The sequence below is a fragment of the Manacus candei genome, unplaced genomic scaffold (genome assembly GCF_025592945.1).
Source record: "Manacus candei isolate 608988 ecotype Guabito, Panama unplaced genomic scaffold, ASM2559294v1 h1tg000028l, whole genome shotgun sequence".
Classification (NCBI taxonomy): Eukaryota; Metazoa; Chordata; class Aves; order Passeriformes; family Pipridae; genus Manacus; species Manacus candei.
The window spans coordinates 9,468,627-9,493,282 of NW_026138076.1; the positions used below are offsets into that span (position 1 = coordinate 9,468,627).

Consider the following 24,656-nt stretch of genomic DNA (forward strand, 5'->3'; position numbering starts at 1 on the left):
CAGGACCCCAATGGACTGTACAGTCTCAGTTCATGTTCAAAATGTCATCTCCTTTCAATTTCTGAAACATCTGCTTATTATTACAACTTAACTAACTGATTAGTTTAAAAATGATACACAGTGCTTCACCCCTTGCCCTTTCCTCTTCCATCCTGTTTCTCTGTTCTTGAACTGTGATGAGGGATTACCTTCCTCAACAGGATGAATACACATGAAGGAAGGACAGAGCAAAACTACGCACTACTACAACAGCTTTGAGCTTAAGCCACTCTAAATCATTGAGGCCAATCTGACTGCAAGCTCATTAAAGCATGTATGTTTGAAGGCGCTGACAGCTACAAACCATTGTCTGTATTACCTTTTTATCTTGTGAATCCAAAATATTATCCAGCCATTTGTACAAATAGCCATCAGATGAGAGCCCGACGTTGTCTGCAACAGGGCCACAACACAGTACAGCAGACATAGCCTTCAGAAAGCAATTGAAAACCACTACATTTTAGTAACTCATATACAACTCTTACTAAGGTCATTAAAATATCAGAAAACTAAATTCTAACCTCTCAAGGGACGAAGACCAAGGCTAATAAAATCTGTTTAACATTTTATTCAAGAAATTATCAAATCATAGTTTTCTCAACTTTGAAATACAAGAAAGAGTCAATACTGAAATGCTAACATACTGAAGAGTTAAATACACCAGTTTCATTGTTAACGTACATTTACATGAAAGCCTTTCACCTTAGGCAACTGAGGATTAAAGTCATGGGAAGTGAACATTCAGTAGTAGTTTTAAGAAATTTCTATTGCAAGCGCAGTAGTTCACAGTTTGGAAAAAGCTGAACTGTCATAAATACATGCAAGCATATGAGAAAAAAAAAAACACTAAGCCATGAATGGCCTAAGCGTTAAATTTGCTTAGGTCAACATAACAATCTATTTCCAAAATTCAAAAAGTGCTAAAATACCTTCAATGCACAGTATTGGTGTCTGTTTATTCGCATGTTTCTATCACTGTATCTGTCCAGGGGAGTAAACATGATACTAAAAGGACCTGCCCAATGACTGAACAACATAAATAGACTGTGGCGTAGACTCTGCTGTGGAAAGACACTTCTTCTCTGGTGTACTGTAAGAAAAGCCCAAAGTTAGACACACTCCTCTTGTCATTCTTTAAAATAAAGTATGTAACACAGAAACAGACCCAAACAATGAATATAAAAGGAAAAATCCATGTAAACGCACTATTTTAACATCATAATTGTTGGACGTAGCTTTACTATTGTCTTGTTTAATGCCACTAGTGCACAGGAATTTATTCGTCTATAGAATTCAAATGCAACAGCCAACCAACAAAACTTTACCAAATAGTACCAAAAATCTCCCTTAAAACTCATGCTTTTAAAGTTATATTCAAAACTGATGTCATAAATTATTTTAATGAAAGTATTCTGAAACTTCAGATAAAAAATGGCTTTTTCTTTAGTTTCTGTTTCGTTGGTTTTTGGTTTTTTAAATGTACTTTGTATTAAATATAGTCATCAAAAGTTACTAAAGCATTTTTACATACCTGGAACATTTTGTATGATATTTGCCACTAAGGCACTAAAATGGCATCGTATATCTTTCAGTGTATCAGAATCCTTTTCATTTTCTGCTTCTAGGAGTTGTCTTGTTAGATCGACATACTCAAGTAAAGTGTTGTTGAGGGAATGTGTTTCGTTATCAAGGCCACCACTTGCACTTAAAAATAAAATAAATTCAATAAATCAAATAGCATGATAATTACATACATTTTTTGAAAACAAATTTTTTGATCTTTAAAAAACCCTCATCATTGCAAATATTTATTTCAAAGTAATTTCTTCATCCAGCTTCAATTTCAGTTTTAAAATAAAGAACTCCAGTGAAAGCAAACTAATAATCAAACCTCACTATCAGAAGTCACTCATCCTTCTACAGAACTAGTTCTTATACTGGGGACATATGTTAAAAATAATAAATACCGCCCCAAAAAAGACCCTCCCACAAACCCACACAATTTGTAAACTAGAAAAAATAATTACTGCTACTTGATGATAGTCATCTTTATGCCATATTGATTTTTGGAAGTCAGTCAAGATGTTTGGTACCTTGTGACACACTGTTGATGGCAAGCAGGTGAAAGTAATTTATTCATTTTATGTATTCATTTCCCATCCTCATGGTTTTAGCATCTGACTAGACGTCTGTACTAAACTAAGTAAGGATATTAAAGACTACATGATTCAAAGCTGCCCTACTTTGAAAAACAATTGGTAGAAGGGTGATTCCTTTCCCCTCAACTCCTTCCACCACATTTTCACATTTGCACTAAAGACATCTAAAAAGCATTCCTTGCACACCGAAGGCAAGGTGATGCCTATGGCAACCTGTTATTGTTTGTTAGCTTCTACCACAGAGTCAGACTGGCCTCAGAGAGAAAAGCTGACAAAGTTTCAGGGTGCAGACTGTGGTTAGGGCATATTTTATACACGCTACTTAAACATCAGGGAGAACCTTAAAAGATAAGAAAGGAGAGTATGATTTTAATGGCTGGGCTCTGAAATTTGACCATGCTGAAAGACATTTTAGCAATGCTTCTGAAGTAACATTCAAAAATATGCTGCAGCAGCTTGCTTAAAGATTGAGAATGTCACACTGACTATATCACTAAGGTTGATAAATACATGTCTAAGTATTGTTTGTCTAACAGAATGGGACCATTTCCTAGCCTACTTGCTCTTACACGATTCCACCAACTTAGAAAAAACTTTCCAACAGACTTGTAAAACATATGCCAGAATTTCTTTTTTCAAAGTGTCCCTACACAAGTAGGATAAACTGAGGAAAAAAAACCTCAATAACCCAGTTAACATTCTTCATTCCTCAGAAATAAAAAAAGGTCCAATATTAATGTGCAGCAGCCTTCTCTGTATAGGATGTGCTGACTAGCATCAGCACTCCAGGTGAGGAAGAACTCATCTGGTTGATCACAGAATAGTTACAATTTGCACAATTGGTGCAACCTTTAAGAACACACAAACAAGAAGGAACACGACATACTGCCTGTTCAAAGCAATGTCCTGGAGAATAGTAGCATTTTAAATAAAACACAGAACACAGTGACAAAGAGCACGGGAGAGGAACAGATTAGAAAGCCAGTTTTATAAAACTGTCAGTTTTATAAAATTCCAAGTTTTATAAAACCACATCTATCTATTTAGTGGTATACTAAAACTCACAGATGAATTTTGCAAGCTTGTTATACTGGGTCATAAGAATACCAATGACAATTCACAAAAATAAACAACTTCTCATCAGTGCTTCCCCTACCTGTGACTAATGACACCAGCATCTGCCAACAGTTCAAATATTCGTACTAGTTGTACTCGTAAAATATCTCGACGCCTGCGTCGTTTCATGTTCTATTCAACAGAGGAAACACAAAATTAAATGAAGCAGAGGAAAAGCTAAGTATAACACCAGTGTGGAACGTAAAAGCAATATATCTTTATTACAATCAGCATCAATTATCAGAGGTGCTAACCTTTTTAGAGGTGTTACCCAAATTGCTAACAATTTCTATAACCAAAAAACAAACAAAATTTTTCCCTGTTGCGACTCTTGAGATATACCAGGTTTGCTATTACATGTATTATCAAAATAATGAGTTTGTCAGTCTCCTGTCACAAAGTGCAACATATAGAACAACGAAGTACAAATGGCAGTCTTTCTACATATTTTGAAGGAGGTGATTCTGTCCCTCTGCTCCACTCTCGTGAGACCCCACCTGGAGTACTGTGTTCAGCTGTGGGGTCCTCAAACACAACAAAGACATGGACATATTGGAGTGGGTGCAGAGGAGGGCTCAAAAATGGTCAGAGGGCTGGAGTACCTCTCTTATGAAGACAGGCTGAGAGAGATGGGGCCAGTCACCCTGGAGAAGAGAAGGCTGAGGGGAGACCTCATTTGCGGCCTTTCAGGGCTTAAAAGGGGTTTGTAAGAAAGATGGGACAAACATTTTAGCAGGGCCTGTTGTGATATGGCAAAGGGCAATGGTTTTAAACTAAAAGAGGACAGATTTAGACTTGATATAAGAAAGAAATTTTTTGGAATGAGGGTGGTGAAATACTGGCACAGGTTGTTCAGACAGGTAGTAATTGCCCCACCCCCAGAAACACTCAAGGTCAGGTTGGATGGGGCTCTGAGCAACCTGATGCAGTTGATGATGTTTCTGCTCATTTCAGTGGGGGTGGACTATATGACCTTCCAACCCAAACAATTTTATGATCCTATGACTTGCATGCAAGACTGACAAAATACACTTTGGTCTAGTAACATTTTGAAACAGAAGAGAGCTCCTTCCCATCATCTGTAATTATAAATTTATTACTTATAAAAACATTACAGTTACCATAAAAAATACTGAGCACTCATCCCTGACTTTGTTTTTGCAGAGATTATTATTTCTATGAATACCTACTAAGACTTCTAAAACTTTCTGTAAAACAAGTTCTTCATTAGAAAATTTTTAGTATTTAAGAATAATACAGAGCTTGAAATAAACATAAAGCTCTTCTAATGTAAACACCTGACAATTATTTAAAAAAGTAACATTTCACATTTTTATCTGGTATACTGACAGTTTTTACTTGCAGAAATTAAAGAATATAACTAATATTCCTGCTCTGTAAGAAGACAGTTAAAATTGTATTGAATATAATGGAAATTATCCAATTACCTCTGGCCTTCTTTCAAGTGCTTCCTTAATTATAGGATGTAATTCTTCTATTAGTTCCCTGAATTAAAATAATTAAAAGGATAAAAACAAACATCAAATTAAGATCTCAACTGAAAGATGTTTCTCAGTAACTAGTGTTACAACACAAGTGAAAACACCCACAGGTTTTCCTTCTTTACCTGTAGCTTTTTAAAGAAAAGTTTCCTAGAAAGATATTTTCCTAATTTAAAGCAGATTACTAAATGGATGTCTCAACAACTACCCCTACATTTGCATTCTCCAAGTATTATGGCTTTTTTCTATCACAAACCATTGTCATTAATTTTCATAATAAGGGTTTAACAAAGATGTGCAAACAGGTATTAGGGAGGGAAAAAAGATGTTGACAGCTTATCATACAATGCTCTTTCAGCTGTCATGATGCATTTACTTGTTAGTAAAGTTTGTTCTTTAAGTCCAGCAACACTACACTGACAGAAGTCAGACCAGTCTCTCTGAAAACTGAAACAGGTTCTGACACTGTGCTTACATTCCCCATTTGTTCTGAAGCTCCACAGTCTTTACTACTACTCAGTTCCTTCTGCCAAACTAAGACTCTGTTACTTCTTTAAAAAGGGAAAGGTGAAGGAGATCAGTAGTAAGGATCTATGCAGACAAAATACTAAGGTAAAAATATATTGGTTGTATTTACAAAGGAGAGCAAGAGATACCTAGACAAGTTCATGTGATCAGTTGCACAAAACAAAAATAATATTCTATTAAGTTTAAGTGGATTGAGTATACATATAATCTATGATGAAAAAGTTCCTGAGTAAACATACAAAGTGTGGAGGAAGAGTGCTTAAAAACTCAAAAGCTAAACAACAAATCAGTGCAGAGCTGTAATGCTAAAGGGTGGGTTACAGCTGGCATCTGGTGAGAGCACATGTGTTTTGAGAAACAAAACACATTCTGAATACAGAAATGGTCAAACTGTTAAGAATCAGATTTTTTTTTGTAATTTGCTGAATGAGTGCCTTCTAATTTAGAAAACAAGGATTTAAGGTGAAATTATCTCTGAAAGCATTTCTGGGCTTTAGAGCACAATTACGATTTAAACTTTTAAACAGATCTTCAGGGTCACGAGACAAAGTCTTGCTTTGCTCCTGGTAGGGGAGCAAAGTCAGATATTATATAAAATTATAAGATTATAAAGGGATATAAAGCAGAATATGATAACTGAGGACTTGGCATTACATATTCAATATTGGCTCTTCATCTGCAATAATACAGGACACAAGTGACTGGAGAGAAACATCATCTCATTCAAAACCAACAATGTAAGTGATCCCTGGTTCTTTCTGCAGAAGCACAGTTGGTTGCTAGGCACAGTACAACTTCATAACTCTCACTATACGAGGTTGGCTGGTGTCACAGAACACCTGATGGCCTTCCCAGGAGGTTTTCTTCCTCTCAGATGTTCTCACTCTTCATCCATCCTCCATAAAGAGCAATTGGCAATACCAATAAGGACAGTTTATCTACTCTAATAAACTTGAATATAAATAACATTTCAAATGTTATTACTGCACACAGACTGTTCTTTAACAAAATGGCAGCTTTTAATATCAATAAAAGTTAGCTGTTTACAGTTTCAACTAACTTCTTTTTCCTTATGCAGGCATGACCTCCACATGAAATTCTTTCAAACCTCTAACAATCTATATCACGCCTCTAAATGCTAGAAAAGACAAGACAATCAGTTGTCACAGCTTTTTCAAAATTCTTGAAAGAAAAAATAGTGAATCTTTTTCTATGAGCTCTGATTCCCTAGCTTTATAATCAACTGGCATAAAAGCAGAATCAAACACAATAGTTACCTAAAAGCTCCTGGGTTGGTCCTGCCAAGTCCCAGGACAAGGGATTCTGTAATTTCCATGCTCTCAGAGCGCATCATTGGAACTATGTGCTTAAACAGGGAGGAAGGGGATGGAATGCCAATAATCTAAAAAGAAAACCAGAATAAAACAGAATGAAATAGTTGCCAAACAAATGGTGACATGAAAATACCTACTGTAATTTCTCTGTCTTCTCACATTGGATCAGTGACTCAAAATGATAAAAATGAAAGTTATATTTGACATAGAAAAAGCTTTTCTGAAATAGTAAAGTAGTATTAACTATTTCTTGCATTACTCAATTTTCATTGTCAGATGACAATGAATGACTCAACACGATATACAGATGCTATGAACGTTTGGTGTATCTGCCGTCCTTGGGGAAAGTAAGTGGATTTTTTGTGTCCAACTCCTTGAGAGTCCCTTGCAGCTCTCAAAGAGATCACAGCCTTCAGTCTACAGTTTTTCAGATTTAGGGAAAGTATCCTGATAACAAGATGGAAGTGGAACAGGCTGCTTCTGCCAAAAATCTGCTGCACTGTCCAAGAATTATCTTCATGTCTACTGTACCTTTTACAGGAAGCCAAAAAGGAGACGAGCAAAAAGCAGAAAAGAAGGGGAAAAAAATAATCTGCAGGCACTATGAAGCTAGGCAGACAGAAAACTGTCTGCGGTTGGGAAAATATAATGAGATACATCATGCCTGAATAGGTTGCTGTTTCAATTACTGAAGTGAGAGGCTTTTTGCTCAGAACTGCAGAAGTCTACTGACAGCAAAAACACCCCCTTAACAGTGAACAAAACATTTCTTTATTACAGCTAGCTAAGACTTTGAGACTGGGTAACTGTTTTTATTACATGGTAAGATTTGCCTTAAAAACGTAAGCAGGAAAGCTTCTACAGCACAGACTGGGAAAAGTGAACTAAAACACTCTCCCCTAAGCAAATGAAAAACTAACGTATACTAAAAATATTCTGAGATAAATTATCCCAGTTTCTAATCATGACAGTTATTATAGGCTCTGGTGTTTCTATTTCCAAATACATGTAGACTTATTTACAATAAGCATTAGAAGAACCTACTCTTGAATCAATGCTATAACCACTGTCAGGAGTAGACGCCAGCGTCTCAGGAGGGGAACATCTCACAGAGCCTGTGGAAGTGGAGGAGTTTGAAGAAGACGCTGCACTGCAGCAAAGAATCAGGTAGTTTCTCCAGAGCCCAATATAGGAGTCACTGCTTGTAGTAGTATTCACTTTCTTTGCATTGATAGGGCTGCTATTAAAAAAAAAAAAAAAGCTCAGCAGAGTAAATGAAGCTTACCACATTTCACTTTGGTTTTCTACTGAATTTATTTTTCCATTATGCATATGCCATTGTTTCCAATATTGTTAACATAGTAAACTCTCAATAAGTTTTTCAGAACAGACCTGTACATCAATAATGTACGCTTTTATATTCAAATTTGTTGAACTACAATATGGCCAAAGGCATAAATTAATCTTCACAGCAGATAACTTTTTATCCAGATAAATCTGCTGTAATTTTTTGTTATATAAAGCTGAATTAAATCCACAGAAAATATCAAGAGCCTACATGTCACCTCGCTCAAACAATAATGACTTTACAGTGATGATAAATCTTGAAAGAATACCCAATATAATATACTGCACTTACTTTAGAAATCAACTTACTTGATATCCACTTGTGGAGACAGCAGTTGGAGTCTGGTATAAGCAAATGTCCAAGCATAGCTTACAGCTGTTGGGCAGTGTTTTGGAAGATTTTCCTGCTTCATGAAACTTGAGAGGCTTATAATCCATGGATCTTGGCCTTGAGTCACATGTGCAAATATCCATATATGTGAGGGACTGATCACATCAAACTGGTGGCTGATTGGGGAGGAATTCCAGTCAGCCAGAGTTTGTAAATCTATTGAACTGGGACAGTACAGTAAAGTAGTCTGTGTGCATAGAAAAGAGAATAAGGCAATACTTAATATCCATGTGTATTAAATAACAATCTCTTAATTGTTAAATATCTAATAAAGTATCACTATCAAAACCACATCTGCAACAGATAAAACACATAATTTATGTGGGTTTTTTACAGAAGTTCTTAATGTGAACAGTTATATAAACATGCTGTTTGGGAAGGAACTGGAAATTAGGAAATAGCAAATTCTAGAAAAAGGCCTTTTCACTCATAATGATTTCATTCTTAGAAAATATTTGTACTCAAAGTCTTATCACTGAATTCCAACTTGTTTCCTAAACCTAAAATCAGAAGGGTTTCCTTGATACTTAAGAGTTTATGATAAGTACATAGGTATGGAATTCAGTTGTTATTCACTGACAGTTATTATGGCTTTCATCACGGATAAAGGACACACCGACCAATATGAAACTATACTGCTGCAGAAAAAGGCAGTGCCCTTTGCTTCAAAGAAATTGCAATCAGTAAGCAAGGTAAGAAAAACCAGATAGAGTTGTCAGCGTTTATACAGTGGTGATAATGACACACTATCGGTCAGAAAGTGTACAATGGTGGTGTCAGCCTCACAACATTTGTCAAGATTTTTGCCTTTTTCTCTTTGTTTGTGGTGCTAAATTGTTGACAAACTTAGCATGAACATAGTGACGCTATCATTTAAAACATATTTGGGACAGTTTTGCAGCATTATGTCATCTTATAACCAACTTAATATAAAAATTGTCCTACCTGGTCAGCCCCAGTGAGATGTATGAAACTTTCCAGGATAGTAGCACTTAGTCTGTCCATTACATCTATAGCCAATTCATCATCACTCTACAATATACAAGGCATAAAAAGCTCAAAGAAAGTCAACATAAAATCAGTTTCATTAAGCAGTTGTAAGAACGGGTCATCAACTCTTACCTTCGAAATTTCTAGAAGTGTGAACAAGGCCCTTATTTCTCTCAGAATACTGACAGCTAATCGCCTGGTGGCAGGCCTGGTGCTGCAAAGGATGACCAAAGCAAAGCCTTCCACTACGTGAAATACACTGGAATAAAGGGTCCTCTCCAGAGGAAGGGTATGGGCAGCCCCATTGGATACACCACGCTAAGAAAAAAATCACAGAAGTTAAGCAAATGAAGAAAAAAAGTAAACACAGTTAAGATATAGTTCCACTACTGGAGATGGCAAAATAATCATAAAATATTTAGATCTTGTTTGGCTACTGGTCAAATTTGCATTATGAGAATAACACAGTATTAGCCATTTTGTTTTTTTATTATCTCTCTGAATTTAGTCCAAACATATATCACGAGAACGTCTTTATTTCACTTTCTCAGGAGAATGATGCAGTGAGAGCAAAATTAAAAAAAAAAATATGAATACTCTCATGTAAAAGACTGTATAAAATCAAACTACTTGACCTCGTTCTACTGGCTAGTAAAAAACGCTGGGTTTTCCCTAGTTCTACTGTTTAATAACTCCTATTTATTTCCAGTTACACATGATGACTTCTGATGTAAGCCAAAATGTAGTCATGAATTAGCGTTTTTGAAACTAATTTTGTTTTGGTAGAAATGCTGATTTAAAAAATAGATCTAAAAGTCTTCAAGCACTGTGAGAAAGTTAGCTGAATTTTTATTACTTAACAAAAACAATGAAGTCCACTAATAAAATTGTATGTAGATTCAAACTGTGTTCTAACATCAAAGGACCTTATATAGATATACCTGAGAATCTTGAGTTTTATTGTGCATTTGGGCTGCTTGTTTCCACTGATTTATGAGCTGCACTAACATTTTTACTGCATTGTCAAGAAGCGTTGGGTGGACGTCAGTCACTTCACGCACAATAAAATATACAAATCCTGAAAGAACATCTTCCCGCCAATCTGGAAAATCAAGCATTAATGCTTGAAGAGTATTGAAAGCCAAGGCACGAAGTTCTTCATCCATATGAATTGTCAGCCTGTTTAGAAAAAATACTGGTATCATCACCCTAGATACACACACTCTTAATCAGCCTTTATCATTTAAAGTTCAGTGTTAACTCTTCCTTCTTTGCTGTACAATGTAGAACACTTCCACATAGATGCATTTTCAGCACTGAATAGACCTGAAACTGGTTACTAACAGAAGGTGCTTCTACTATAGCAAAATATTGCAAGGTTTCACAAAACTTAATACAAACAATTTTCAGGAGAGACTGCCAAGTCTTTCACATAGGTACATCTTTGCATGCATCTGAGCAACCACCTTAGAGCTCAGTACACAGGCACTCTGTGATGCACAGGTTCTTTTCTTCAAATTAAAACTGAAAAGAACAGATAATTTTTGCAGTTAAAGTTTTACTTTAGATATGAGAAAAAAACTCACAAAAAAATCCCTTTGCATACATACTTAAAAATATGTCTCAGCCCGCTAAGGTAGAAGAAATGTATCCCAGTACTGTATTATTACATTTGTATCATGTCTTTTATATGCCTTTTAGCACTGAAGAAAAATTGGAAGTTAGAAGAACCTTATTCTCTCGCATTATTACTAACTTAGTATGTATGTAACTCAACACATTATATTAAAAGAAATTTATAATTTCAAAGCTAAAAGCTATCCTGTGTTTCTGTGCCAAGACCATTCTTGCATTAAGAATAAAAAAAATATCTCAACTACTTATCAGGACCAATAAGGCACATTCAATTTTAACTGAGATAAGAAACAGAAGAGTACGGGTCATGTTGGATCAAAAAAAAATGGAAAACCAATACAGGATTCATAGAGAAAAAGAATAGTTTCCCTTAAGTGCCTGTCTCACATTTTGGTAATGTCAAACAAGAATGACTTTATGAAGATTTATAGTATTAGTAATAGGAAGAGAAAAAAAAGGGGGGAAAGTATGATAGTTGTAAAAAAAAGATAAAACACGTTCGAAAAACCCCCAAAGCAACAGAAATAAATTCCCGCTTCTCAAAAATTATCTCTAAAAATAAGTGCAAGATCTGCAGGATACATTTACCTCCTGCTACTCTGGCCAGTAAAACTTGACCAACTGCAGAAGGTAGTCAGGAGCAGGAAGGATGGAATCTGTATGCAGTGGACTTATACTGCATAGTGAGTGCACTGACAAACGTGCACATGCAGCATTTAAAAAAGAACATCCAATAAGAGCTCAACTTCATTTCTCTTACCTTGCAAGCAATTCAATGAGGTCAGTCCTACTCATGCCATCTGGAATCAGTCTTGGGATAGCAGCAATGCAAGTTCTGAACAAATCTATCTTAGGTTTCCTCTCACCCCTATAAAAAGAGTGTATAACCAAAAAAACAACAGGAAAATTTACTTCAGTACACCATATATATTTATTTTCAATTTCGTGTCAAAACTAAGGAGGTAACAAACATTTTTAGCTTTAATTAATGAAATTACCATTCACTTATTAGTCAAGTAAAAAACCCACTATTGTAATGCATTAATGATGGCATCTGCAACATTGCAGCATAAAAATAATATGATGCTACTGTGACAGTGAAAATACTGTAGTGCAGTACATACGTAATCATGTCTTCTGGTTCTTTATTGGACATCTGCACGCTAGTCATGCACATGGGCCTTCCAACTTCTTTGTCCAAATGCCTAAGAATGCTATCCAGTGCTTTTCTGACTTGAGGATAGTATATGGACATTCCTGAAAAGTCAAAGAGTTCCATCACCTCTTTCATTTGTTCTTATTTTATTTTACATTTTAATTAAAATATCTGCCACTTATTCAGTTTTGGACAAATTTCTTATTGTACAACAGATGACATAAAACATGTACTTTAACTGTCAAAAGAAATGCATGTATATATAATATGTATATATATATATACAAATATACAAATATGAGGTGGTATATGAAAATAGTGTATTTCAGAAAGAACATAAACACTGAAGCAACCATTAGTTGTTTCTCTGTTTTCTCAATTCCAAGCTTTTTAGTTCTAGTTTAAATTTTACATGTTGAAACAACCCTTTAGAGATTACTACCTCATTCACAGAATATCAGTAGAGCACAGGGATTAAAATTGTCTTACTTCACTCAGCTGTGAGACACTTGAGACATTTTAGAGTGACATCAAGGGAACAAAACTTGCCATGCTATTTTACCACACTAACTGCACTCATGCTTCTTTGTGCTGATTTGGCAATGCAAAACACTTTAAGAAAAGCCATGGATTTCATCTCAGACACCAGAAGGTCAATATTGTCTAGTAGCCCTCTCAAAAGAATCAAAGCAATTCTGTTAAAACAGGCTCTCATTAGATTCTTGTTAACAATTAAAATAAATACATAATTAAAGTTACACAAATGTACTGCTTGAGAATAATTGAGAATATAAACACGCATACTGGAATGCCAACTCACAAAAGAATACAACATACCTATAACTTTTGCTTCCTCATCTGTCAGCGTTTTATTAAGAAAAATTTTCTTGACACGCAGAGTATTTCCTGAAGGGAGAACAACTCCTGTTGTTGGCATTGGTGGTTCACCATCTTTCTGCTGCAAGCTATCTGCTATAACAAGGAAGACTCTGAGGCCAATATTCATCCTCTTCAAGAGCAAAAAAGGGACAAAAAAAGGAAAGAGAAAACAGAAGAAATTATACTATTGAAGTATAATAGAGACAAAATACAATTTGCATTTTTCCTCTCTTATGAATAGGCAGCAGTACAACTCCAGTAGGACAGGTATTATTTAAATATTACATATTAGGGTAGTGAAAGCAACAAGAATAAAGTTCAAGTTTTTCATGCCTCCCCACAACTCTGTTTCAAATAAACTGACTGGGCCCAGGCTAAGATACTGAATACTTCATAGTGTTGAGCACTAAAGGAGTTGATGAATCTCTACAGTAACACACTGACGACATACATTGCTTAAATGTCTCCTCTGTTAGACTGGGTCTTGAAACATAAGGGCTGGGTATGACTTTCCTATAGAAAGGTTTTAGAGTTATACTGTAAAAAACCCTCATACTTTCTGAAATTTTTGTTGAAATAAGTCCCAATTGCAGAACTGCTGCTAGCTTATCTACTGGAAATGAAACAGCAATTGTGCATGACTACAACTACTTCTTTAGTTTTAATAGAACACACCTTCAGATATTTATTAATCTGCTTTTATCCTGGCTCAAAAATAGTTAAGCACTTTTCCCCAAAATCCCCCTATGTTGTTCTCATGGCATGCAAGTAATGAGCTTTTTTTACCTCTGGATTAATAGTGAAGGTTTTAGGTGATTTTCCAACACTAAGAAGATCAAATATTATTTCTTTCATTGCAAAATCCAAACGTTCCTATAAAGTAAAATAGATTCATATGATTATCTCTTTTCTGTTAATACACACAATTTCTTGGCTTTGCAGATGCTGGGTATCCTGTCTTAAAAATTTAATAAATAAAAATAAAGAAGTTTAAAAAATATTCTTTTTTTTTTCATATTTATTCTTATGACTTAATTTTTATTTTTTTTAATATAATACAATTCAACACAGCTCCTCCTCTGATACAGTTGAACCATGTCTCCTGAAAAAATTTCCAGACAATTCTGCTCAGGTCAAATGCATTTCCAAAAATAAGTTGAACTGTTTTAGATAACTAAAAATTAGGGATAAAGAAAAGCTCATGGAAACAAAAAAAAAACATTAAAATACAAATATAATAAATATAAAAAAAATTTAACAGTGAAGGGTTCTGTGTCCTACCTCATCCCTATATGACCAAACACAAATCATTTTAGGAGTTGAAGTACAAACAACCAATTTCTAAGACAGGAAAACATGTCTCTAATCTATAATGTTATAGATGAATGAGAGTTTATCTTGTGAGATTATATCCTGCAATTCAATATTAGGATAACAGAAGCGCCTAAAATAATACAAATCATAATGCAATAATAACTACACACTACTGCATTAACTGTATACTTTTTCTATCTACAGAGGGCAGTCTCCATATATAACTGGATACTACTGCTCTAATGCTTTGTCCCTTACAAAAATATCATAATGGATACACTAATTTTATCACTGTACTTTATATATATATATATATATATGTATAACAGTGCAATGCAAATGTAAATACTAATCATCATAATGTTCATACACAACAGTCATTGAAGTTTAAATAGAATAATTTAGCCACTATTAGAAACACAGTGAGTTATTTCATTTGTTATACATATTCAGGAAAATTCTAAAAACTAACGTTAAATTTCCATTTCTTCCAAATAATGTTCATTCTATTCTTATAGTTTTAAGTAAATATATTCTTACCTGAGCAATGAACTGAATAATCTTCACAAATATATTCAGAGGTGTGTCTCGTGGGACCACGCTACGTGATCCTTTTGGAAAAAGTGCTGATACAATGCTCATGAGACGGCTATGAGAATTTAGAAACAAAAAGAAGGAAAAAAGCCTTTTAAAAGTAACTCCTTATAACAGCAGAGATGTTACAGTTCAAATCTGGAAGTGTGTTGGTGGGGCTACTACAAAATAATACAGAAGTATATGACAGTAGTACCACCTACAGGAAGTACAGCCCCAGTTGTCACAGGCAGCAATATCATGGATTCATTTATAAAATGAACAAGATCCTGTTTTAAACTAGTTACTGACAGTCAGGAGAAGGGGTAAAATCTGAATAACTATTCCAAATTCTCATTATGCACATTCATAAAGAAAAACTTTTCATTTCCAGTCCACACTTAGTGATGGCCACTTCATACCCTATTTGTTCTGGTACCATTTTAACTTCAATAAATTTCCTGCTTATCTCTCTGCCATCTTCTATCCCTGCAAAGATAATTCTAGACTCTATTCCTTCTCTTCATCAAAATAATCAAGGTCTTTTTGTTTTCCCTATTAAGACAAAACCCTGTTTACTCAACTAAGCCATCCCTTAGCTGGCTTCAAGATCTCTCCTACTAGGTGGGAAAAAATCCGCAACAATCAGTAGTTTAAAATCCTTTGCATAATGAACTTACCTTTGAGTTACAGTGTTGCTTTCACATTTTATTCTAATAACATAAACCCACAATAACCTATATAAAGATTCCAGTGCAACTCGGGACATTTTGGGATCTTTATTCTGTAAAATAAATGAAAAAATACAGTTACTGTTGCCTGTGAAACACTGAGAAAATTTCTAGTTTCCACTTTTGAAAATATTTTCTTTTTTTTTAAAACAATGAAAGATGATATGTTTAATATTCACTACAAGTTTTTAATATTTTTCCATAAAAACAACCCTGTATTGCACATTTTCAGTATTACCTAAATTTTTAACTAGCAATTCCAGCTCATTTTACATGTCTCTCATTCTGAGGGCAGAGGAGTAACTACAAAGCAGATATTCCTCTTGAGATGAACACCAAGAGCGTATTGCTTCCAAGAACTTTTCTCAGAAAGCCATTGGTAACGAATAGCTACTTAATAGCAAACTAATTTATAGTTCGCCTAAAATCCTGGAGTAGCTGCTTTGGATCAGGAACAAAGTCTAATTCCATCACTCAGTTTGTGACAGCAGACAGTAGCAGGTACAGAAGAAAAGAATGCAAAACAGGGCAGGCACACAAGGATGCTTCTCTGGGTATGGCTTCACACAACTTAGCCATCTCCTGCAGGCTGTAATAGTGTTTACCTACTTCCAGTGAAATTTTATTTTAACAATTAAGCTACCTTTTCTTGAATTAATGTAAAATCCTGCAGCATAATTCAGTTTAAAGTATGCACTGGACAAAAAACAATTTTTGTCTGAAAGCTGCTACTAGGAGTTTAGCTTTGCTCCTCTGAGCTCTTAAACTGTGTAAAACAGTAACTAACTAATATTCTTTTTACCAACTCCAGAAATCTCCTTTCCAACTACGGATTCTTGGTGTATGTATTATCTAGAAATGTCCAGCAAGACTCCTGGATTTGGCCATAAGTATAAACTTCTGAACGTAATAAATGATTCCCAGTTGTCAACTTTTTAGGTATTGTCTCAATTCAAACTAATGAACCCAAACAAACCCAACAGAAAACCCAACAACTTTGTCCTTTCACAACGGGTTTAAGTGGACCTAAGACCATACTGTTCAAAAAGAGATGGTCTCATCCTTGGTTCCTCCACAACCTCAATGCTCCCTCTGCATTAACTCTAGCAGTAAGAAAGCCCAACTTGTATCAGTAAGCTGATCAAAATAATTTCACGTCCATGTCTGTGCAACAGAATACACAAAGGAGAGTATTTCTGAATGGCTTTAACAGACGTAGGTCAGGACTACCAGTTTTGCCAGCAGTTTACTTTAAGAGGGGCTGAAGGCCTATCACAGAATCACAGAGGCAAAAGCAGTACTTTAAAGCAGTACATACAAGTAACATACATGACTGACTACCACAACATTAGAGGGAATTACTTAACCCAGTTTACATCAGTGATAATGCTCTTCTACCCTCCCTTCCCACTCATCCATGTGCTCTGCCATCACCTCTGGACCAGCACACCTCTAACTAGGCAGTAGGTAAATTTAGGAAGGTGATCTGGACAAAATCTAACCAGTAAAAATTACACCTGTCCCTGGTCAGTATTCACACAGATAATTGTCCCACTGTCCAGTTAATTTACCAGCAGTGCTACCGTGAGGAAGAAGCAAAGAGAACTGTATGAGAAGGGGAGACTGTGATAACTTTCATTTTAATTAACTCAAACAGCAAAACCCCCATGATATTATTATTCACTGTATTTAATTTACAGGTCAACAATTACTGATGGTCAAAGTAGGTTGGGTAATTCATTGGTACATGTGTTATCAAAGTCTATCTGAAATGAGGTGCCTAGAACTCAGTAATGCTTTCATTTTCTTATTTCTGATATTCTACAGGGGAGCTTAATTTACAGATCCAGACATAAACCAAAAATTTATTATTGGTTTTCAATCATTGAATAAAAAATACGGTAGAGGTAGCAAATATTTCACAATGTATTAACAACATTCTCTTTGCAGGTGTATCATCCAATATAGCTACTTGTGACTAATTATGACAAAGTTTGTTATAAAGAAAAAGTAGTGCATAAGGAGGCATTCACTTTTTAAAGAGTTACAAAATAAATCCAGCAGTACTTTTAATATCTGAAACATTGAAAATTTTTGTTATCTCTTCCTACAATGAGGAACTAAACAAATATGCTGTAAGAAAATAGCTTTTTGATCTGATTTATGGCACACTTCCTGTACACTTGGTGTTAATATGTCAGTATTTCCTTTCCTCTTTGACATTACAGCAATTAGAGTAGGGTGTGTAATTCAACAATTTTGCTGAATTTTAATCTTTTTTAGCTGATATCTCTCAGATTTTAAAGTACTCTTATCTGTTGTTTTTAACACAGCTTTGTTTAAAATCGTAAAACTTTTAACATAAATTATGATATCAGCACACTACGAAATAAGCTGTCAAGAACAATATCTCTTACAAAACCAAAAAAGGACCATTTACAGTGGTTTTACACAACACACTAAAATGACTCAATGAAACAAATCTCAATGATGGCAAGAAACAAAACAGCATTTTTCCATGTTAGTCAAATGTAATCACTTACTGAAGAAAGTACTTTTTAATACTGATGTTAAACTTTGATGTTAAACTTTTCTTCTGTTCTGAACTAAAACAATTTCTACTTTTTAAAACCTGCAAAACCAACAGTGTAAAAGTCTTTCAAGTTAGTGCACTGCAAGTTGTTATAGTAAATCAGTTTCACATTTTTTTATTGTGAGAATGTTTTCAGTTTGCTCGCATGCAAGACACTTTTTGAAATGAATGAACAGAAAAACCCATACATCTGAATAGGTAGTTTACTTCAGCGGAAACATGCACTGCTGTTCAGGAAAACCAGCTGTGATATTGATAATCAATCTCATAAAGCCACATTTTTACCCCCAAGGAAAAATTTGTATTAGATAATTTTCTGATCTTTCTCCTTTACTTACTGGTAAGAAAAACAGATCTTTGAAACATTAGCTATTCTTAGTCCTGTTGCTTTTTAACAGTACTAACAGCAATTTTACAAAGAAAGGAAAGCACAAAATAAAACAAAAAACATTAAAAAAAAAAAAGTATTTACATGAGACAAAGCAACATTTCACTGAGTTACAACATATTAACTCACCTGCAGTGTTTCTATTTGTTTTCTGATACTGTTGTTAGATGGCATCTAAATAAAGCAATGTGAGACAGCAAAACATAACAAACATGAGAATGGAAGGCACATGCATGTTAGATGAAAAAAAGCACAAAACCAACAGATAGCTGTCTAGCAAGGACTCTATTCAGTAGAAATCAAGGTTTTGCTATAGTGGCAGAAAACTTCCCTTCAGCTTTCAAGGTTAAACTGTGATGAACAAAATATTCTTTTTCCACACAACAGTGGCACAGAATGATGGACACTGTCTCTTGCATTTCAGCAGTTTTCTTAAATGTTCCTTCCTCTCCCCAGAAGAGGTGGTAAAGATACTATAACAACTCAGCTTCACCCAAGAATTTATCAACTTTCTTACAAACTTGCTAGAATTAGTCTGTTTAGATACTAGTCAAAAAAAGTAAGGAAAATGTTTTACAATACTGATCCAGCACTGTAAAACATACTGTCTGCTGAACAAATTCAGAATTTTGTCTACACCGCTGTTTGTAAAAAAACGCCTACTAGGATCAATGCTGAAACAGCATCCCAACTGTACAACAAAGCCAGCTATACATATACCAAAAAATACCCTTCGGTATGCTTCTGGTCTAAAGAGGCTCTTACAACTCGCTTATCTGCTATTTTCATCAGTCCAGACCACTAGGTTTCCTCCTTTCAGCAAGGCTAGGATGTTTTCCCCATACACTAGGCTTGATTTTGAGGATAACTAAATGTAAAGCACACTGAAACCCAGCATGAGGAGTTTACAAGGGCCATAAGTATCACTAGGATTAGGATTCAAAGTACTCTTGGGTTCATTATCAAGTACAGCATAGCACCAAAAGGTAAGGCAGGGTGTGAACATACTGTGCATCAGGTACTATGGAGCAACAGCAAGGATGTGGGCTTTCACACCATGGCAAACGGGAAATCGCCCACTTCTGTCATTAAAGTGTGACATGGTGTTCATGGCTAGCTAAGAGCTTGCACTGGGTAGTCACCAGGGAATAAAGTGAGCATCATGAATCCATGTTACCTCTTGGTGACTTGCTAACGTGCCTGTACTCTTTAAAGAATATCCCTGTGACAGTCTAAGGGTTGTCATTATTTCAACTGATAATTTGTTAACTGCAAGAAATACAGTAGGGGTAGGTGAACCTTTTCAGTGTTTTAAGTATCTTCCAGTAACTCTCCAAATTACGTTATTAAATAACAAAGACAGTAGTGACAATGGATTTGGAATTCCTTAATTCATTTTACATTTTTAAGTAATTGCAAATAACTTTAGTCATTAGGAAATCAGGAAACAAAACGTGAAAGGGGAAATCTAAAAGACTAAACTGCTGTGAAATTCAGATTTGTAAATTAATGAGATTACTAATTTCAGAGTGCATGCATTTAATTAGCTTCGGAAACAAAGGAACACATTAATTTGTAAGACACATGAGGACAGTGGGGTGTATTTTTCAAGATTAAACTCAAAAAAGTTTCTGAACAAAGTAGGCACCAAAAAAATCAATAGTATTTGGTGTGCCAAATTAAACCAAGCCATAAAATATCCTAAATAACTCATTGATGGCAGAGCATCATAACACTGCAAATTCTGAACTGCAGAAATTCATATATGGAATTTCTGCTGAATAGAGCCTTACAGTAAATGTGTTAAGCTGTTAGTGGTTAACAAAATTAAGTAAAATATAAAATGCATGCTCAGCAACTACCAGTCAAACTCACTGGCATTTATAGTTTTAATATATCCATTATCAACAGTGGACATTATGCCAGAAAAAGGTAACTCCTAGGTTGTAAGAGTTTTTTTAAAAGTTTTAAAAACAAAAGCACAAGCAGCCTCCATAAGCAAAGTAAACCACAAAACAAAAATCAAGGCAAATATTGCAAAAGAACTGCAATGTTAGATGAAAAATATACAAAACCCAACAAGCAACAGAAAGGTGTGAAAGATGTTGTGAGAACAAAATGACCCTTAAAAACAATCCAAGCAGCTAAACCGGTTTCCTTTTGACTTCATGCTGGTCTACGTATTTTACTAATACGCTTCGGAATTGTCTCTCATACCTAACCAGAATCAGTATTGTGAGCAGGATCAAAGAATTTACTAACATTTTCAAAATTAATGCATTAGGCAAAATCATGATTCTGTTAATCATAATTAAGGAAAGAGCATGTACAACAATTAATGCTACGAGAAAGTCACTTTAAAAAAATCACCAGTTTCTAAGTATCGTGATGTCTTTATCAACCAATTGCTGTTTACAATGCTATCAATGGAAGTCATCAGTTAAAGGGACACTGTAATTTTTTCTTAAAATACGTATCACTGGCTGTAGATATAGTGTCTTTTATGGCCTTGCAATTAATTTTCTATTCATTCAACTAGTGAGTGAGAGAAATTTTGCACTTCCTATACATTCTACTTAAAAGAGCAGACAAGTCACTTATTTTCTCACAAGTAATTTTCACATGAAGAATTACAGTCTGTACTTTCTCTGGCATGAACAGTCCTTATTAGCAGATGCTTCTGCAGATTTTACTCAATAGAATCGATAGTCCCCAAAGGGACCACATCTATTTCCAACATGACACAGCATCACAAAAACGTACTGAGTTTAATACAAACAGAGACTTGAAACATTTACTTTTTTTTTTTAGAAAAATATTTCAGTGTCCTTTTAAACAGCCAAATATTCATTGTTTATTTGGCATGTGAATTCTGAGAACATACTGGAATAAATACTAGTGATTTGCAACAGTTCCTGAATTGAAAAGGATTCTTACCTTTAGATGTGACAAACAGTTCTGCAGGAAAACGTGCCAGTTATTTAAAAAAAACTGTTTCTGACTGACACACAACAGGCAGGTGATCAATGGATACAAAGCCTATGAGTAGGGGGGAAAAAGAATTGATCAAATGGCTCTTTGAAGACCTCCTAAGTCTTGTACATTGAGACTGAGACACACAGTTGGTCCTTGCCTCTCACTCTCACAGTTTTAGCATTGCACTGTGACACATGTGCCAGGCACAGTGCCCTGGGTACAACCTTCGTGCTGTAAGAGCTCGGGGTGTGAGATCGCGGCAGTGGGACCAAGGTGAAACTCATCCCCTAGCAAAGTCTGACCTTAAACACAGACTGAGAGCAGGTCTCACTCTTTGTACAATAACCTCTTTTCCTGCAACCACAAGATTCAGCTCATGAAGTCCCACATGCTGGACAAGTGAACTGCCTTTAAGAATATTCAGGAAAAATATCGTCAACTCAGTAAAAACTGAGGCAGACTTCAAGTTGTCAGAAATGTTACTTCTACTTTTAGTGAGGAAGGAAGAAAAATTTAGTTTCTCTGAATATGCAAACCATGACTTTGCTTTGCTTTAGTAACATAAGATTTAATAATTTAATACATAATGGTGATTAATACCAAATCTGACTGCAGATCATCATGTTATGCAGCAAAATTAAAGAATGAGGATGAATAGGTAAACTGTAATCTTGATGCAAACAACGTTTCTGACTTCATAAATAAAATAACATTTCGAATACTAACATCAACTACTTAATGTTATTCTTAAATAAGGAGTTTAATCACATACAATGATATGTGCTATATATGTTTATATGTTTGTCCCTAACATGAAAGTGAGAATAAAACATTATAAATTCACTTGCATTTACTGAATATGCCAATTGAAATGAAAAATTTAGCTCTACATCTCCAGCAAAGTGAAGTGAATCAACTTGAAATATGGCTGCCACAGTCAACAAGAATTACCAAATACTGCATTATTAAGAGATAATAAAAAAATGTTCGAAAAAGTGTATGAAGAGAGAAGAGAAACAGGCAGGGCTATTAAGAGGCTGCTGTTTAGCTGGGAAAGTCTTGTCTGACACCTCCCTCTTTTAATTAAGCATAATTTCAGTATACAGACTCCCTGAATGCAAGTTCTTTGTAAGAGACATTAGGTTAATTAACTGTGCTAAACCCCACTAAAGTAATCAAGAACAAGCACTGACTTCAAGATAAATCTCATGTGTGGGATAACAAGAGCATATATCTACATGAGGAAATAAAACAAAACTAGAACAAATGCACATAAACTATAGGAATTTAATTATACTTGAACTGAGATGTTAAGATTTACATTAACACAGCTGTTAGCTTTTCCTCACATAATGTGCTAGCTTAAGAGCCTAAGATGAGCAAAATGGAGAAGTTGAAATATTTCTTTAAAATACCAGTGAATGCTTCTTTCTTGAGCTCAATTCAAAGGTAGTCTGATAAAGCATCTCCACAAAATTTTTCAAACATGGCACATTCACTTCATTTTTAACAGCCTATTAAAAAAAATACACACATTAATGGGTTTAAAAACTTATACAGGAGGCAATTTAAATACAAATTAAGATGTCCATGAATTCAAGACCATTCAAAAGTTAAATCTCATATTAGGTAGGTATTTGAGTGTATTTATCTGAAATATAAACAAAAGCATAAAAAATCATGCCATATATTACAACCATACAGTTAAAACAACAATTAAATCAAACAAACAAAAAACCCTCAGCCCAACAAAACATAATACATGTAATTTCATATATTTTAAAAATTATTTTTCAGAACTTTTACACTGTTCCCCTCTTCACTGCTCCCCTTTTATGTCCTCCAATACTGAAAAATGAAAATTTAAGAAATTATCCATGGGATTGCCAGTCAACCAACCATTCAAGTAGTCTTTGCTCAGCTTTCAGAATTAACGAAACAGATATGTGGAGCCCTACACCTTTTTTACCCACTCTGTTCTTGCATTACAGAATAGGTTTCCTCCCATAACCCAGACAGCTACATTCTTTATCAAAACCTCTGCAAGTCTCTTAGGCTTCTCTCTGGATACTCAGGATGATCCATTTAAATGTGATTCTCAACCTACTATTTTATACGGTATTTCTGCTTTATTTATCAAATGGAGGGTTAGGGTGTTAGAGAGGGGATTGGCTTTTTTGGAAGAGATCCTCTGTACTTATAAACTTCCCTACAACATAAGGTAATCTTTTGTTAGTTTTATTACTTAGAGTTATTAATATTATATAAACATTATAACTATATGTATTAACATTATATTTCACATCCATCTTGCTAAGAACACTCTGAAAACATTCATGATGGGGAAGCATAAAAATAGTATGTATCTCTGTAATGTGTGCAAATCCAAAAAGAAAGAACTGAGAAAGTAGTTATGATTTAAATTACTTCCTACATACCAAATTATTTATCTTTTGCTAGTCTTAAGCTAGAAGTTGATCAGTACCCTGCTAGCCCCACAAGAGAAATCAGTCAGTAGTTGCCAGCACCACACTGTTGCTTTGGGATATAATCTTAGGCTTACAGATCAGCCTTAACTTCCCTGCTGTAAAATACGTAAAATATGCCGTGATTTGTCATACCTGCAGGGTCCAAATCAGGATGGGTTTTTTAAAATGCCTGAATGACTAAGCAAGAGAATGACAGTAAAGAAGTCTCAATGCTGAAACCTAACAGCTTCCTCACTTAAGCCATTTTCTGTATCCAAGATACAGAAAAATCTACATTCAGTTCCCTCCGTTGCTTCAAAAATATTCAAACTTGCATCTCACATCTTCCAAGAGAATGACTAACCTGCTCAACCGCATCTCAATCTGGGATGAGGTTCTTTGCTTCTATTTAAGAAGCTCCATTTGTACGAAATGATTAGAGACTCAATGAGTCAGAAGGAAAGATCAAGCCTCCCTTACCAACTGTTTAAAGCGCTGAGTCAGGCTGTGCTTGTAGGAAGCGCTGCACACACCACC

At 35.0% G+C, this 24,656-nt stretch overlaps 1 protein-coding gene across 11 annotated transcripts in view; it reads right to left on the minus strand.

Annotated features, from left to right (window-relative positions):
- Positions 1–24,656, minus strand: part of FRYL (FRY like transcription coactivator) — a 159,854-nt gene that overhangs the window by 50,909 nt on the left and 84,289 nt on the right. For 7 of the 11 annotated variants that reach the window (XM_051789874.1, XM_051789872.1, XM_051789876.1 and 4 more), the window contains 20 exons: positions 23,067–23,165; positions 21,613–21,714; positions 18,805–18,849; positions 15,644–15,747; positions 14,931–15,039; positions 13,863–13,949; positions 13,035–13,206; positions 12,166–12,298; positions 11,802–11,909; positions 10,348–10,585; positions 9,539–9,724; positions 9,362–9,448; positions 8,335–8,603; positions 7,723–7,918; positions 6,622–6,746; positions 4,763–4,820; positions 3,355–3,446; positions 1,571–1,743; positions 969–1,129; positions 359–469 (listed from right to left, as the gene is read on the minus strand). In XM_051789874.1, coding sequence (XP_051645834.1) covers positions 359–469; positions 969–1,129; positions 1,571–1,743; positions 3,355–3,446; positions 4,763–4,820; positions 6,622–6,746; positions 7,723–7,918; positions 8,335–8,603; positions 9,362–9,448; positions 9,539–9,724; positions 10,348–10,585; positions 11,802–11,909; positions 12,166–12,298; positions 13,035–13,206; positions 13,863–13,949; positions 14,931–15,039; positions 15,644–15,747; positions 18,805–18,849; positions 21,613–21,714; positions 23,067–23,165 — 2,655 coding nt within the window. The remainder of the gene's footprint in view (positions 1–358; positions 470–968; positions 1,130–1,570; positions 1,744–3,354; positions 3,447–4,762; positions 4,821–6,621; positions 6,747–7,722; positions 7,919–8,334; positions 8,604–9,361; positions 9,449–9,538; positions 9,725–10,347; positions 10,586–11,801; positions 11,910–12,165; positions 12,299–13,034; positions 13,207–13,862; positions 13,950–14,930; positions 15,040–15,643; positions 15,748–18,804; positions 18,850–21,612; positions 21,715–23,066; positions 23,166–24,656) is intronic. The other 4 variants (XM_051789875.1, XM_051789871.1, XM_051789870.1 and 1 more) reach the window with 2 other exon arrangements.